At 44.0% G+C, this 18058-nt stretch overlaps 1 protein-coding gene across 1 annotated transcript in view; it reads left to right on the plus strand.

The window, feature by feature from the left end:
• Positions 1-15380, plus strand: part of LOC108940076 (copine-8-like) — a 66575-nt gene extending 51195 nt beyond the window's left edge. Inside the window, exons 12-20 of the mRNA XM_018761923.2 lie at positions 1262-1315; positions 1937-1998; positions 5536-5582; positions 6192-6373; positions 7291-7418; positions 8913-9015; positions 9900-9957; positions 10729-10802; positions 13891-15380. Coding sequence (XP_018617439.1) covers positions 1262-1315; positions 1937-1998; positions 5536-5582; positions 6192-6373; positions 7291-7418; positions 8913-9015; positions 9900-9957; positions 10729-10802; positions 13891-14079 — 897 coding nt within the window. The 3' untranslated portion in view covers positions 14080-15380. The remainder of the gene's footprint in view (positions 1-1261; positions 1316-1936; positions 1999-5535; positions 5583-6191; positions 6374-7290; positions 7419-8912; positions 9016-9899; positions 9958-10728; positions 10803-13890) is intronic.
• The last annotated feature ends 2678 nt before the right edge of the window (positions 15381-18058 follow it).

Genomic DNA, 18058 nt, shown 5'->3' on the forward strand with positions numbered 1-18058 from the left:
GGTGGAGCTGCAGCCTAGATGTGAAAATCTGTCATAAATTCTCACATTGCGACTTTGGCGAATGATTATCTTCTCCACGTATGACAGTGTAGTCCTTGAGGGAGGGGGATGGCAGTCCTTGATGAGTGTGTGTGTGTGTGTGTGTGTGTGTGTGTGTGTGTGTGTGTGTGTGTGTGTGTGTGTGTGTGTGTGTCTGTCAGGGGAGAGGACAGAGGCAATGGACTTCCAGAAAGGAGTTCAGAAAAGTTTCATGGAATAATTCTAAAAGTAATGTCATTTCTCACATAAACATAAACCCTTCGTAGGAGTCCATGACTCAACATGGATTTATTCAATTTGGATTTTACTTAGATTTATTAGGTGAGGCTGTCTCAACTCAGGTCCAGGCAAATTGGATGGCCTCTTGGGACACACGTGTAACAGGCTATGACACAGCCGGTGTGGCCATGGACTGTGCACCTGTTCGTGGCCCTGTTCTGACGGATGACACAGGGCTCCAGGCTGCTGGGGGCGAGGTGTAACTCCAAGCTGTTGAAGCTCAAGCTCAGGGGCCTCCTCTTGACTGCTGGAGGCCCTCCCCATGACACCACCAGAGGTGTAAGGTTGAGAGTACACTTCTTGCACTTTGGGCTCTCTCTCTTCTTAGCTGTCTTTCTAGGGTATCTTGCCTCCTGGGGTTCAGGTTACTGATGCTGTCTGCCTCAGGGAACCAGTTGTCCTGCTTTGCCAGTGAGGTTTTGACTGAGCGACTGTACCGATTGTACAACCAGTCTTTGCACCCTTGGGTCAGGGATGTGAATGTGTGAAGAATGACCTGTACTTTTGTCTGCTGCCTTCAGATGTGCATGTGCCTCTGCCTGCAGATGTGTATTCTTTTGGTATAGGAAGGCATTGTAACGGTGCTGAGGGGGGCCGATTGTAGATTAATGTAAATAGTTGGTGTTTGTGTCTATCCCTGTACATAGTCCTGTGTTCTGTTCTCATTGTCTGTTATGTTGCTTATGCTTAGTTTGCCACGGGGGGATTCTGGGTGGTTCAAGGGGGACCTCCTAACCATTGGGTGGAGTAGGTGGGCTCAGAGTGGCCTGGGGGAACTCTCCAGTTTTGTACGGTTTGGGGCATCTTTGTCAAGACTGCTATTGAAAAGACATGTATGTGGTCAATAAAGAGCATTTTCCTGAAACCGTGACTCCTGAGCTTGTCTCCAGTAGCTCTATGGGGGGGACCCTACAGTATTGTCTGACAAATTGCACTCCTGCAGGTGATAAATCCAAAGAAAAAAGGGAGGAAGAAAAAATACCTGAATTCTGGAACTGTAAGTAAATGAGAATTTTCTCTCTTTCTCACACACACACACACACACACACACACGTTCTCTCTCTCTCTCTCTCTCTCTCCCTGGCTCCTTTAATCAAACAGCTTCAACCACAGTTGTGCTCAGTAATGAGGACCCCCACGGTCTGCCACCAATTTTTTAAGCTTCAATGTCTTTCTGAAGTTTTCACATGAGTTTTCTGTGCTGTGCTGTCTGTTTCTAGTGAGCCCTGCTACCATAACATCCACATTCATCTGATATATGAGATGAACTCTTCCTGCAATCGCTGTTTACACACGTCGTGCGTGCCAGCATTTAGTGTGTGTTATATAGTTGCCAGGTGTGTGTCCCACATACTGTGCCGGTGGTCAGCGATTAGTTATTGGTTATAGACTTCTAGACTCAAAGCTGATGTTTAATAAGCTCTCTGCTCTGTTTCTGTTGTACCAAAACACAAGGCCGGAGTCTGCCGAAGAGAGCCCACGCCTTTTTTTAACTAAGGGTTCCCGGTGGAAATTTTGTTCTGAAAGGTGTATTAAAGCACCTCGCTTCCTGTGTCCTGCAGTCTGCTGCTGAAGGCCACTTAGTGTGTTTTATCCCTTTGAAATGTATCCCCAACAGGTAACTCTGCTCTCGTTCCTCGTGGACACCGAAGTCACGTTCCTGGACTACATCAAAGGCGGGTAAGTGAGTTAAGGATGGCTGCACAGAGCTCCTCGCACCGCTAACTGGACTGTGGCTGGCGTTCGGAACGGCTTCCATGGGCTCAGTTAATATGCTGGATGAGCGTGAAATGGGTCAGATTTTATTAATTAGTCACAAGGAGAAGCACAGCTACACCAAGCAATTTTCAGGCCTGTGTTTAGGGGGCTGTACTTTGGCACATCATTCCCTCAGCAAAAAAGCGACTTCAGAGGCTCTTTACGCACTGCTGTAATTGTCTTCATTCACAACGGGGGCAACCATGTGGGGTCTGTCACACAGTGCATGATGTTTCCCCTAAACACTGTTTAGCGGTTCTCACTAAAAATATGAAAAAGCCCAGCATGCCGTGTGCTAATGAAGACTTAGAATCCAGGCATTTCATTAAAGAAAGATATGGCTTTACAGTGACTTCTCATAGATGCCAGGCGAACCTGCCATTGTCAAGATGACAGAATACAATTTTTCCTGAATCAATACTTTGTTTCCCTGCACTTTGTGGCCATTTCTTTGGCCTGCTGGATTCATGAAATATAGATGGGGAACCCTGCTCTTTTAAAAGACTTGTGAAGTCCAATTTGTTTGTTCAACGCCTGCAGCACAGATGTGTAAAGGTGACAGCAGTGGTGTGGAATTAGCAGTGGGGTGAATTTTTAGTAAAGTTTGGGTTCTCAAAGAACATGTAACTATTGAACTGTCCAAATGCTTCTAGGGAATAACATGTTTAATAAATAGATTTTGAGGATGGGTCCTGAAGTATCTGTCACTTTTAAATGTGGTTACTTTGCTTTTGGGGGGTGCGGTGGCACAGTGGCGCAGCGGGTTTGGCCTGTGCATGCTCTCTGGTGGGTCTGGGGTTCGAGTTCTCGTTGGGGTGCCTTGCGATGGGCTGGCATCCTATCTTGGGTGTGTCCCCTCCCCCTTGAGCCTTGTGATGCTGGGTTAGGCTCCGGCTTGCCGCAACCCTGCTCGGGGCAAACAGTTTCAGTCAATGTGTGTGTACTTCTCTTTACTGTCCAAGTTTTGGATAGCATCTGAATAACATACTGGAGGTAAACCTTCACAACCCTACTGATGGAAAGCTCTTATTATCGCATAAAATACAAGCTTTCCAGCATTGGGTCAGAGATTTTAAGTGTATAAAGTGGTGTTAGGTGATTTCCAAGCCAAAAAAAACCAACAAGTACCAGATCTGTCAGTCAAAAAAATGAAGAAGAAAGGGTCTGTGCTCCGATGCTCTGCTGCACCACACAGATGAGACATGTTGTTGAGATGTTCTGTTAAAGTCTTGTGATGGAACTGCTGCTGTGTGACTGGATGGGTACTGTGGTTTTAGGCAACTGTCATCTCTCTGTGTCTGAGATCTTAGCCTGTTAACAAAGTGCACTGAACCATAAAATTTCAACATTGAGACCCAGGGTCTCACACACTGGCTTCCTACCAGTGAGAGTCTGAGGCCCATCACCACTTGCAAGTCCCAGTTTTGTCCGAAGTGCCATTTGCTCGTTTCCCCACTCTCTTTTTCACATGGATTCATACATGATTGTCCCCTGACTGACAGTATGAAGGAGCGGGTTGCTATTAGTCGAGAGAGATAGCCGCTGTTTAGACCCATGGCCACAATGACAGCCTTAGTTGAAATCACAGTAGGATCCCTTAATTGTAATTAAAAAGTCTCTGAGATGGCAGTGGAATTCAGAGTCGCTCTCAACTGCTATTTTAACCTTGGCTCTCATTCATCATGCACTTAAAGAAGTTCTTTTTTTTACCTGGAAGAAAACTAAAGGTATGCAACTACTGTCATGTGAAATATTTACATGCAGTTGTGAGACAAAGTTAGTGAACCCTTTGGAATTATCTGGATTTCTGCCTTTATGGCTTATAAAATGTGATCTGGTATTTATATACGTTATAACAACAAATAAAGGCAGTCTTATTTAACAAAACGAATTCCCGTGTTTCTATTGAAAGAGTGGTTTAAACAACCAAGGTCATTGAAGGAAAAAAATGTAAACCTCTAGGATAGTGACATCTTGAAAGGAAAATAGTAGGAGTCAGGTGTTCCAGTCAGTTCAGGTGTGAGTTTGAGCTGCTCTGCTCTATTTTAAAAAAAAAAAAAAAAAAAAACAATTCTGGTTACTTGCTCTTTGCATGTTCGTGTGGGTTTCCTCCCACAATCCAAATACATATGTTTCAGAACTGATTATTTCAAATTGCCCTCTGCACGTGTGTGTGTGTGTGTGTGTGTTACAGTCAGGAGGTGCACAAAATCCAAATCCTCATAAACCTGAAGAAATAATCTGCGTTCTTGCCATCGGAGCCATGGAGAGTCTCTGCTGAGATGTACAGGGAATGACAAAGTCTGACGGAGAAAATCAGTAAAACTTACTTCTCTTTTAACCGGTTATTTCGTTCATAAAAGTAACTTCACTTTAATTCTTTTAAACAAGAAGGAATCTGCTGGCTTCTTTGCTCGTGCCCGCAGCTCATTGCACCTGTGGCTCCCTGTGCTTTTTGCCAAGGAAATGCCGTGCAGCTTTGTTTCCAGACTCTTCCCTTTGCCGGGCTTTAGCGGGAACACATGATGCTTACAGGGACGTTTCAAAGCCATTAGAGAGAGGCACAGCCAGGACCATGCACCAGCCACCGAGAGCCGAGACTAGACACCAACCTCTTTTCCACAGATGGGACTCATGAAGCCAGAGGTTCCTAAACTGTTTCGACATAGACTCTAAATGCGTCTCTGTCCTGTCCCCGTCTGTCCTGTTCTGTTCCTGTCTGTCCCAGTCTGTACTGCCCTGCCTTGCCCTCTTCTGGTTTGTCCTGTTCTGGTCTGTTCCGTTCTTCTCTTACTGCCCTATTCTGTCCTGGTGGCCCTAAAGGCTGCTGTTTATTACTTTTATTCGATTAATTACCAACATACCATGATTTTCAAAGAGTTTTTCACTGGGCAAAATGAAAAATAAATTGACAGGAAAATTCAACTTTTTACGTTTTCTCAGTGTCTGCACTTTGTGGATTGAGCTTCTCTACCTTTGTTCGAATTACAGCTCCATCTGTACTACGCTTTCAGATCAGCGTGCTACTTAAGAAGAGGTTCCTTGCTGGTGTACTTGATGTATGAGTGTTGGACGAGAACGGACTTGGACATTGCTGTGTCAAGTGTATATGCATGCTATAATAACTATTACTTTTTCAACAATCCTTCACATTGTGCCAGTGATATTTCATTTTTTGAGAGCGGCCCTCAGGAATGCCTTCGTCACCCTCATTTGGGTTCAGGCCTATGAGTGTGAAGTGCTCCCAGTGTCCAAGTACCTGTACCCGTACCTGACTTAGAGCTCTCTACCTATAAATATGTACCTGTCAAAGGCGCTTTGATGAGATCACACTTATTCCTTTGCTTTTCTGTTTTCTCCAGGATACCGTAACTATTGTAATAAATCCTTTATTATGGCTGCTGTAAAGGAATATGGTGCGCACTGAAGCTTAGTGCTTGTGTGTTTTTTGTGTTTCAGAACGCAGATCAATTTCACTGTGGCAATTGATTTTACAGCATCTAACGGTGAGTGCAGCAATTATCCTTACGATGAGTACGCAGCGAGGATTACTCGTATAACCGCAGCCAGAAATTAGACACCCTTTATTGTAATGAAACAAAGGCAGTAATGAAGGTTATTATAATGACGATTGTGGCTCTTTTACGTGTTTGCTTCGCTAGTCCGTGTGTGTGCATTAAGGCTGAGATCACATCAAGATGACATTAAGCCCACGTTCCCATCAGTTCAACTGTAGTTCAATTTTGAGAATTGTGCTACATTTACTAGTTTATTAGGATTGCAGATGTGGTTATAATGGCTTGCAGTTATATTGGTGCCCGTCTTTATCATTAGAAATGTCAGAGTTTAGATTTAAGGCCTATTAGAACAATGACTTCCACAAAGCTCTTTTGTTCATCATAATAATGTAAAACTGTCTAGAAAGAGAGTTATTGGGTGCTCCAGAGATGGATCGACTTTAGTGTTACGTATTCCTAGCCCCAGATGCTAGGGTGGAGGGCTCTATGGGACATTTCCCCTTGGCCCCAGGGATGTAGAAGTAGCTGGAGCAATCAGAATAGTTGCTGAGGTTCCATAGGTGCACTGCTGATGCGAGAGGCATCCTCTCTGCACAGGTAACCCTGCCCAACCCACTTCCCTCCACTACATGAGTCCATACCAGCTCAACGCTTATGGCATGGCGCTGAAGGCTGTGGGCGAGATCATCCAAGACTATGACAGTGATAAGATGTTTCCTGCCCTGGGCTTCGGTGCCAAGCTTCCACCTGACGGCAGGGTCTCCCATGAGTTTGCACTGGTAAGCTTGTGTCCTACCCACAATCCTCCAGTCTGATCTCCTATAGCCATCCCAGTGAACAACTTGTTACCTTCCAGGCCACATGAGATGTTGCTGTTGTGCTTCACAGTGTGCCCAGGGAATCCAACATGGGACCAGGGCATGGATGCTGCCATTCAAGTGACGGCACTGTAATAATTGAGCTTTGGGGCTCTCGTTCAATGCAGATGAGAAGCAACAAAAAAACAATCCACCTGGCAGCTGTTACTTGAATTAAAAAAAAGCTGAGGATTTTCACCCATGTGCCAATTACTCAGGGATTAAGTTGTAAGGAGAAGACATCATTTTTTAATTGGTTGTTCTGTGTCGCTTGATGGGAAGTACATGTGCAGATGTGTCTTTGTTCACTGTTTCGATGAGCTCATTATGAGCGCGTAGGCACATGGAGCTTTCCTGAAGCCATGCTGTCTGCTAGCACTGCGTCCAGTAAGCTTGTTTGTTCAGAAAGATCATAAATATGATCCTTGTTTTCTCGGCCCCTGTTCTAACTGTTATCTCCAGCTAAAGCCAGTGTATTTTAATTTTGTTCCTAATCATATCTGTGAGTCCTTGCAGTGCTTGGCACACTCCTGCTCGCTGTCTGAACGCTGTTGTAAATGGGTTCATGGACAGCAAATAGCATGCTGTGTTCTTAATTGACAACAGATGACAGACCCAAATCCATCTGTATCTTGGTTTATGGGCTAACTCCCCTATCCCCATGAGGCCCCAACTAAGAAATGGTTTAACACTGACGCTTATAATGGGGATGAGAACTGCAGTCTGCTTCGGAGCCAGAGCCAAGCAGAACCCTGGTGGAGTGCGCTACGGACAAGATTATCGTTGCCTCGGGTGACGTATGCGAGCACTGCTATGCTGTTCCCTTTGTCATGCCCCAGAATGGAAACCCGCAGAACCCCTACTGCAATGGCATTGATGGCGTCATGGAGGCCTACTACCAGAGCCTCAGGTCTGTGCAGCTTTACGGGCCCACTAACTTCTCACCGGTCATCAACCACGTGGCCAGGTAGGTGGGCTGGACCATGCAGTGTGCAGACAGAGTCACAGCGGAGCTTGTGTGTGTGTGTCACTTCTCTGGAGAACAGAAATAGCATCTCAACAGGAGGACACTTCACTGTCCTATTCGCTGTCTTTTCAGTGCTGAACAAAGGAGCGATTAATAACTGGCTGTACAAAATGTTTACAGTATTAGCCAATTGTCAATTTTTCTCATAATGACTATTCATGAGGGCCTTCCTTCACCGCATCTCCTTTTCAAATGCTGAAGCGATGTTCTTGTCACTGGGGTTGTGTAATCAGTCATCCGATATTGGCCATTGGAAGCACGATCTGGCGTCAATGGACCAGCATGCTCCTGCAGAGCTGAACTGCCAGCTGCTGCAGTGGCTGGAAGTGCTGCATAGAGCAGGTTCCCCCGATGATAACCTGCCTCTTGGCAGCCACCAACTTGTGACCCACCACTATGGGCCATTCCAGAACATTCTCCCACATGACTGCCTTGTCACTGAAAGTTGTTGTAACTCACTGGGCTGCTTGAAGAAATCAGTGTGTGATACAGCGGTAGGGAAACTGACAAAACGTTGGGTCGGTCTCACACACATACACAGACAGACACACACGTAGAGGTACAGGGCATGTTTCACGGATACCTTCATTAAACTTCACATTAGTGAAACACAGATCACTCTGCAGACTCTAAGATGCTGGGATCACTGCAGTCTGAACACACGTAGCTGTGAATGTTGCCCTTATGCGTATGGTTTTTCAATCAGGAAGAATCTGGTTATGCGGGCTGGAGATGCATTAGTCAGTGTTACCCCCTTAACGTCTCACCTGAGCTCTACCGTCTTTGCTGTCATACCTTGCCTCTCAGTTGTGTTTTTCCCACATTTCACCAAATTTGAGATTTACTTCCACTGATTCCATTTGCTTTCCTCCGTCTTCTCAAAGTTGCAACTTAACCACAACTGTCCTGTTGAATGATGACAAATAATGAAGCACTCATCTGATAGAAACCCAGGCTACACATCCCTTTTAAGAGAGCCCTAAAAACGCATGCATTAATCAGTCTCTTTGGATTGAGTACTGTTGTCAAGTGGAGTGGAGAGGTCCTGTCTCAGCTTTGAGCTCTCGACTCCCTGTAAGTTGTGGACTTTCCATTCAAACTCACAACTTGATAGCATATTTATTTCCATCACACATGCACTGATCTTATCAGTCCTCTTTATGAGGCCACCATGCACCTGTAAAATGAGGACTCTTGAACATGAAACAGTGTGTCCGCATGATCAGATCACTGTAACATGACAAGGTTACAAAAACAGATTTCTGTCACAGGGAAAGGGTTCGAGTTCACTTCAGTGCACCGTACAGTCGATCACTGCGGCACACTCTGCATTCCCACCACATTGATGTCAAGTGCAAAACTGTGTTTGACTTCAACCCAGACTTTTTTGCAGCCCTTTTCATGGATCTGTCTCCCTCTCCCGCTGTTTCCCAGGTATGCCGCGTCAGTGAAAGACGGCTCACAGTACTTCGTCCTTCTCATCATTACGGATGGGGTTATCTCAGACATGGCCCAGACCAAGGAGGCCATCGTCAACGTAAGAGACCTTTTTATGTTCAGCCGCCTCTTCATGACAAACTACCCCATAACTGGCCATGTTTATTGCCTTTAGCAGTACTTCACATGGTGTTAGTGGTTTAATGGACCATAATGGTTTAATGGACCATAAATTGTGGGGTCTTCAACATAAATGGTTACAAAATGGTTAGACACAAAAGGAGAATCATGCAGACACGTGCATGTCTATAAGAGAAAACTTTGTGGGCGTAAAATCCATCCTCTGCCATCTTTCACTCTTCCAGTCAGTTCAAGCTTTCACCAGTAGAACTGCAGCCTATGAACTCTCACATGAGTCCTGAGTCCTTTCACATGAAAACAGCAAACAAACCCTCAGACGTGCAGTGATGTTGGACTGGTCTGGGACCCCTTATTGGAGGAAATCAGTATGAGGTCCTTTCAATTAAGCTACTCATCATTCACCAACAAGCTGACAAGACATCTCTGAGACACAATTAAATGAATGTAAAGGCTGCAAGCAAGGAGGTGGGGGAAGTTGCTTTCCCCGTCTCTGTAAATAAGTCGTTAGTAAACTGCAGAAGGGTTTTGGTTTCTTGCCAGTATTATCTGTTTGCAGTACACTGAGTGCAGTGTGCTTGTCCTGGATCCTGTCCAGCATGCTTTTCTTCTCCATTGTCTCCTTTTGTCTTCATTGTCCCAGAGAGTCAGTGTATGATGCTCAATACAGTCAGATTTGTATTTCTCCCACCAGCAGAATAATTGCCTATAAAACAAATGATCATATTTTGGCACACTCTAGTCCACAGTGCGAGTGAGTATGGTGTGAATTTTTTTGAATAATGTGTATTTAATATGTGTTTTGTGCTAAAACTGCTTTCTCCTTTCCCTCCATGGCACCAAAAGGCCTCTTGTCTTCCGATGTCGATTATAATAGTGGGAGTTGGACCAGCGGAATTTGATGGTATGATGACAAACGAAAGGACTGACTCAGCCCTTGGCTTTAAGTTTACTTAAGCTTTACTGGTGGAAATTGTCACGGGGAGGGAGGGGTGTTAACTGGACATAATTCTTCTTGTTTGTAGTCACCCAAATGCAAAGTTTTGTTAAAAGTGAGAATTTAATAATGACTGTGGCTCACCATGTTTTTATGGAGATGACAGCTGTGATTTTACAGTCTCATAGAAGGAGTTGCAAAGGCTCTATTTTTCATCCTGTCTCCTGCTGCTCTCCTTGTTTGTGATCAACTGTTAACTCCTGCTCTCCTCCTCCTCATTCTTGGATGTACATTATAAGTTTCAGGGCAGGATTCTTTTTTTTTCTCTCAGCATCAGGAAATCTTTTTTCTTATATAGAGCAAATTGCAGAAATTTCTGTCTCTCTCTCTCAGGATCAGATAATTGTTATTAGATACTATCTTGCTTTTCTGAATTTCAGTTTAGTTCAGGGTGATCTATTTAATAGTTGAGTCCAGTCCTTTTGAGTAATTAGGTGGTAAAAGCAGCATGAAAAGAAAGAGTCTTTGAGGTTTGTGTTATGCTAGAAATATGTTATTTTCATATACCATTTTGAACACATTTGTATCTAATAGCATTCATATTGTGTCTTTCAGTACACACGTAGAGATATGAGTCTGGGAAGCTGGACAATTACTTTGTGGAGTCAACCTTTGCAATTTACCATACCTGCCAGCGCAAATTAATCTGGCAACTGAAATGATTTTGTGTCCCTTCAGCCATGGTCGAGCTAGATGGTGATGAGGTCAGGATCTCTTCAAGAGGAAGATATGCAGAGAGGGACATTGTTCAGGTATGTGACACCTTCTCAACCTCCAGGCCTCTGAAGCGTACAATAATAAACAAGTAGTTGAACACTCCCAGTAACCTTTACCACAGACAGAGAGGAAAAAGTGTCTGCTGAGCATTTTTTGCCCGGAAATTGAAGGACTGAAGACTGGAAGAACCAAGTCCTTAGCTAGAGAGTCAAGTTGTTTTTAGTAGCCCTTTTCGAAAGAAGTGTGGCTGACAGGCAGAGAACACGGCTCAGTGAGCCTTTACACGCAATGCAAACTGTCCACGGTACAGTCCAACACGGCAGTGTGTCAACATGGGCCTGCGAGTCATCATGGAACTCAATGCAGGCTGAGATGTCTGCCACTCTGGCATCTTGGAGCAGAGACAGCTGAGCTCCTTCGGCATCTCCTTCCTCTCCTCCGTCTGCTGCTGGCGGAGAGCTGCTCAGTCGTCACTCACACATGCATGAACGCAGGGACATGGAGGAGAGAGACCATCCAACAGCTGCTCTGAGGACAGGACCTCTAATCTAGATGAACAGGCAGACAACTGTGTCCACATGCTCTAGGTCTGATCATTACAACAGGTTTTGGCAAATAAATAATCAGCATTGAGCTAGAACCCCTAGCTGCTCTGTAGGTGCCACTATTTCTGACCTGACTCATGCTAACCTGCATCTGTGGCTTTGTCATCATGGGAAGCAGAGATGTGATATGTAGGATGCCTGCTGAGTTTTCCCACACACTGAGGACAGCACTGTCATTTGAGCTGAAAACCTACATTTACATTTATTCATGTAGCACATGCTTTTCTCCAAAGCAACGTACATCTCAGGAAAAATACAAATTTGCATTACATTAAGAGAAAGAAACATAGCTACTGACATGTGATTCTTAAGTAAACCTACTTTATTACTTTCCACTTGATATACCGATGTTCATCGCTCAAGTAGGTGCATAAAACAGAACAGATGAATCCTGATAACCTTTCTACAATCTTTTTTTTTTTTTTTTTATAAGGTACACATTCACATACAATGCCAGAGTAGCAGCTGTGTAAAGGCTTATCTGGGGATGATCATAAAGTTACGGTGCATGAACATTTACACCATGCATGAGATGGGTGAAGTGAGTCTGGTAAAGGTGAGTTTTCAGACCCTTCGTGAATGTAGACAGAGTTTATGCAGTTCTGAGTGAGAGGGGGAGTTCAATCCACCACAACGGAGCCAGAACTGAGAACCTCCGTGCTTTACCTTTCGTGCGCGGGACCACCGAGTGAGCAGAAGTAGACGAGCGAAGGGGTCTGGTTGGGGCGGTTGATCAAGTCTTGTAAATAGCTAAGAGCAGTTCAATTGATGCATTTGTAGGCCATAGCCAGGGACTTGAATTTGATCCAGGCAGCTATAGGAAGCCAGTGCAGAGAAATGAGTAGAGGAGATACATGGGAACGATTTGGCAACTCAAACACAACTTGTGCAGTATTCTGTATCAGCTGCAGAGGTTTGATGGCAGTAGCAGGAAGGCCACACTGGAAAGAGTTGCAGTAGTCCAGACGGGATGTCACCATAGCCTGGACAAGTAGTTGAGCAGAGTCAGTTGTGAGGTAAGGACGGAACCTGCGGATATTATGCAGGATGTATTTGCAGGACCAGGTTGTGGCTTCGATGTGCTGAGAGAAAGATAGACTTGAGTCAGTTGTCACTCCCAGACTCTTAGCCAAGGAGGTAGGCAAAATGAGTAAGTTGCCCAGTTTGATCAATAGATCGTGACACTCTGTTTTGGAGAGGTTGAGTTGTAGGTGATGATCAGACATCCATGCAAAGATGTCCGACAGGCAGGCAGCAGTGGACAGTGTCTCTGGAAAGACTGTCCAGCATGACTGTTTTTACATGTGTTGTTCTTGAATTCTCTCAGCTGGTCTGGTTTATAAGGATTTGATTTGAACTGGGTTTGATTTTACCGTATAACTGCGTACCCATGCTCATTCAGCTCTTTTGTACCCATTATGTACTGTACACTTAACAAATACAAACACATACATGATCCCTGATACTCAGTGTTTATGTATTAATTTAACCTTTAACGCAAAGAACAGAGCAGTAAAGACAAAAGAAATGAAAGAAAACTGTGTAAATGGAGTGACACTCAGTGGACAGGAGGATGTGGTTTGGACAGTCAAAATGGGGACATGATCACTAAGATTATAAATGGGTGAAAGTAGCAAACAAGGGCTGATTGGGGTAAGAACTGAATGCAGCACGACACAAACTGTCACTGAGAAAAAGAGCTCAGTCATTCACAACAACCCAGCCAGAGTGCTATGCTCCTCCACCTTTTCGGATCTGGCTCCAATGTGGTGGAATGACATCCCCCCCTCACTCAGAACTGCTGAATCTCTCTCTCTACATGTAATATGATTCTTAAAACTAAACTCAAACTCACCTCTTTCAGACTCACTTCTCCCATGATCTCTTCAGTCAATAATTTTGTGATCTTAACTGTTGAATGTTGGATAAACCTTTATGCAGCTACTTGTGTGATGTACATTGGTTTATATGGTGTGCTTTAGAATGACGTGTATTCATCTCAAGCAAGTCTCTTTCTGTTGATGTAATGCACAAATTGTATTTTCTGTGAGACGTACAATGCTTTGAAGAAAAGCGTCTGCTAAATGAATAAATGTTCATGTAAGATCTCATTGTGGCACAAAATTCTCAGGGAGAATTGAAATCCAAATTTCATCTTGGTAAAATAGGACAATTAAATGAAAGTCCTCATAAAATCAAAATCTTGTGATGTGAATGGCTATTTCTTTTGGTCTGACCATTCCTGTGTCTTAAGTCATTAGTGCTTTTTACGTTTATTCATTTATGTGAAGCTTTTCTCTAAAGCAACTTACAATGTTAAGCTGCTTACAAGTATTTACCCATTTACACAGCTGGAAGTAAGTTAGGGTAAGTACCCTGCTCAAGGGTACTAAAGCTGGAGGTGGCATTCAAGCCTGCAACTTTTGGGTCCAAAGGCAGCCACTCTAAGCACTAGACTACCAGCATTTTTTATGTATCTGTCTCTGACAGCCTGACAAAGTTTCTCTGTGTCCCCCAGTTTGTCCCCTTTCGAGACTATGTCGACCGGACCGGGAATCACATCCTCAGTATGGCTCGGCTGGCCAAGGACGTGCTGGCTGAAGTCCCTGACCAGTTCCTCTCCTACATGAAGACCAGAGGCATCAAACCTGCACCAGCACCGCCCCCCTACAGCCCCCCGGCACAACCCCTTCAAACCCAGATCTGACAGGGGCCCCTCCCACACAGGCGCGTGCACACACGCTGTCACACATACACACTTCTTGGTGGTGGTGTCTGGGGGGCTCTCTCTCCTTCCTCGCCTTGTCTCCTTGCACTGCAGGAGACTGGGAGTGTGAATGCTCTTAAAGGTGGCCTGAGTTCCCCCGATGGCACGTTTACTTCCTTTTTCTAGCGTTTTTCTGTCATAGAACTGGACAGGTCCTCACGAGTGCCTTGAGAAGCGGCTGTCGGGGAGGAGGCTCTCGGACGCTCAACGGGACACAGCTTTTCTGGAGCAGTTGCAGAGAGAAAGGTCCCATCACCTCCAGATCTGCTACCGTGCGACTGTTGTACATAACTTTGGGAATGCATTTCCAATCGCTCGCTCTCTCTCTCTCTCTCTCTCTCTCTCTCTCTCTCTCTCTCTCTCTCTCTCTCTCTCTCAATGTTTACATGTTGAGGATTGTTTTTACAGTTCAATACTTTTATATGCCTACCTTGGAATACTGATACTCCTGATGTGTTATGAGTGCGGCAGCTGGCAGGTAGCCCTGATTCTGACCCTGTGGCGCTTGTCCCTCAAGTGGCATGTGGGACTGGAGCATGTACCATTGTCTGGCCTTGCACTGCGTTGTCTTGCCACTCTTTCAGCACTTGTTTCTTGCTTGAGTCACTGCCTTTGCACAAAACTCATGTGCACAAACAGGATGGTCCTGCGGTCATTATAGAAAACTCACCTTATACTGTACTGCTGGAGACAGTGGGCACTGTTGTCACACACAAGTACTTTATGTTATCCTCAGACATCGAGCATTTTAAGACATTTTTTTTTTCAGTTTTAAGTGTTAAAGTGTTGAAGTATATACAAGAGAAGTTCCCCAAAAAACGGAAGTATAAAACATTATGACTTACAGTTGCACATCGTTTGTCAGTATACCAATCGATACCCAAGCCACCTGATCACAGTAATACTCTATCACAGTGAAACAGTGGGTGTGCTGCTGTAAAAATTATTTTTGTCCTGTTCCACCTCTCCAGAGTACATTGTGGGCGATGGTGAGGTTGAGGCATTTATGTCCCTGTTTATTCTCCAAAGTGACATAGCACTGGGTGGGTTTGGCTACACGTACAAGGAGACATGTGTCTGTAAGCAAAGGGGCACTTGTTCCTTCCCAGTGCTTGCTGAAGGTTATGTAAGAATTCCCTCTCCTGTGAACCCCTGGCAAGATGTCTCATTTACATTTACATTTTTTATTTAGCAGACACTTTTCTCTAAAGCGACTTCCAGTGAACTCTATGTAGTGTCAGCCCACACACCTTATTCACCAAGGTGACTTACACTGCTAGGTACACTACTTATAATGGGTCACTCATCCATACAACAGTGGAACACACTCTCTCTGTCACTCACACAGTATGGGGAACCTGAACAGCATGTCTTTGGTCTATTTCACATGTCTATTTAACATGTATCAACTTGTTGAAACCCCTGCAGACATAAGTATGGTATATGAAACACATTATAGACATGCACATTCGTACTCAGAGGAACTCCATTGTCCCCATTATCACTCATAGCATCTTTTCCCTGTTGGATTCCCACAAATCCCAGTGTTTTCACCATCAGTCTTAATCACACGTATCCTTTTAAGTGACTTATTTCTAGAGGTTGGAGGTTTGCTTTTGTTTTTCTCCACACAATCTGATCAGAATGGGAACCAGAGGTGGTCTCTGGGAGTTTGACTTCTTCCTGCTTCCTGCTGGATATCAGATGCCTGGTGTCTTTGTGGTTCTGTTTTGGTCCTGATGTGAATATGAGCCACATATTAGAAGGAATGGTAAGGCCGCTGGGCTTTCTGGGAAGACATGTCCCATTTCAGTTTCTGTGCTGTACGTTGGCGGCACCATAGCCGCTCCTATAGCCCAGCGGTGCAAGCCCAGCGGTTGGATACCTTCATCAAGACATCTGGGAGAATCTCTCATATGCATCTCATATTCTCATGTTACACACTATGTTTGCATGCGCAGTTTTGCAAGAGATGCGCCTGGTTTAATTTGTTTTGTGAGTAGCCTGTTTTAAAAATTTGAGAAAAAAGCAGTACTAAATGGCCTTAAATTCTCACGGAATTCTTGGACTTGTGGGATGCCTTCAGGTTTCAAATGAATTGCTTTTTATTTTCTGTCAGTGTTCAGTTGCTTTGTAATGTATATTTTCTTTGCACAAACTCATGTATTACAATCCAATCTGTTGTACTTTTGGATTCAGTGGTTAATAGGCGAAGCATGTCTGAAAGTACTAAAATATATTTGATTGTCTGCCAATCTATGAAAAATAACGTTTTCTGTAACAAAGTAATTTTTAATAAATATTGTTCCTAAAAACCTCATTCTGACTGCATTACATCTCACTTAGTATTAAACCCCACAAATTATTTGTATTATTTGCTTTCATTCTTTTTTTAGCCGTGACATTATAAACTACAGAAAGATAAGTTCTTATTTTATAACACACGTCATAGTCCACACAAAGCGTTGCCAAACACTAAAGGTTGCAAATCTGGTGACAGTGTATTACGGAAGTTGTAGAAAAATAAGAAAAATACATAACTGGTGCATCATACAATACAAGAGAGTCTCTCAAAAAAGTAGAAAGAGTAAAAGACTTGGGGAAAGGCAACCTCTTTAATTACAGTTGACTTTGAGGCTGCATAACAAAGAGCTTATATTCTGGACTCAGTAATTGGCATAAACTGGAGGGATGCGGAAATGGTCCACTCTGTCTGTTTTTGCTGATACCTCCTCCAAAGTCTGGCAAATTAGTGCCTCCGTCTATCTATTTAATTTTAAAGGAATCACACGAGCTGTGTAGCTGAGGAATTCACATGGTTTTAATTAGAGTTCTGAGCAGATACCTTTGCTGTTGCCTTTTTAATTAGCTGCATGGCTCGCTCAGTTTAAAAACCTCTTGACTGAAGTTTTATTTTTACTTCTTTTTCTTGTTTCTACATGAAATGTGTTGGTCTGCAGGTGGACATCCTGATTAGGATTGGAACTTTAGTGCTGCAGAAGTCATTTAATTCACCACGGTAAACTGAGTTACGGTACACATGCAGACTGCATTCATTTAGGGTTAAGGTTAGGAAGTGAAATATAACTGTACACTCTGAGCACTTAAATTATTTCCTACTGTGGAAGAATTTAACAAGTCTGAGAACCAGCCAGTGCAACTTCTACTTGTTTCCCAGTGCTAATAAGAAGTGCTAATAGCAACTAACAGTACTAATTCAAGGTACAGTTTGTTACCGTATGTAGTCCTGATTTATTGTGACTCTTTCTTTTGTCATTCCAAAAGCAATAACTTACGAGGTCTTGAGTGGCAAAATGAGACCACAGAAATTTGTAAAACTAACTACGTGCATATATGCAAAGGTAAACATATCTAATAGAACGTCCTCAAGGAATGAACATTCTGGAAAACAGGACAGTAAACCTATTCCTATATGTGAGTGGTGAACAAAATATTAATACAATACAAATTGTTAGAGACTGCCTGTTGCACTGAAAATCATGGTTACAGATGACCGCTGTGATCCAAGAACTCTTATGAGCAGTAGTTTAGTGTGGACTGTAGTCTCAAAACAGACGCAGAGCTAAGGCAGTGCAGATGCCTCCTCATATGCTCTGAGGAGCGACGTGTGGCCGTGATGCTCCCATGATCTTACACCACCTATGCCCAAGGTGATCGTGTCACACAGCCCACTTTGGGATGCAGTCAAGAAGGCACTGAAAGCAGATCATTGTGGGTACAGCTTCATAGTGTGTTGAGGAATTCCACAGCAAGACCACACAACAGCAGTGAACTGAACGTGCATCCATCTGCCCTGTTACAGCACGTACAGTAAGGTTCCGTGATCCATTGTATCCGGAGCAGCCCATTATACTCCCATTCCTTGATCAGCCTCTGGTTGCGTGGGAGCTGGGGGTGT

Source organism: Scleropages formosus, chromosome 2, assembly GCF_900964775.1.
Source record: "Scleropages formosus chromosome 2, fSclFor1.1, whole genome shotgun sequence".
Lineage (NCBI taxonomy): Eukaryota > Metazoa > Chordata > Actinopteri > Osteoglossiformes > Osteoglossidae > Scleropages > Scleropages formosus.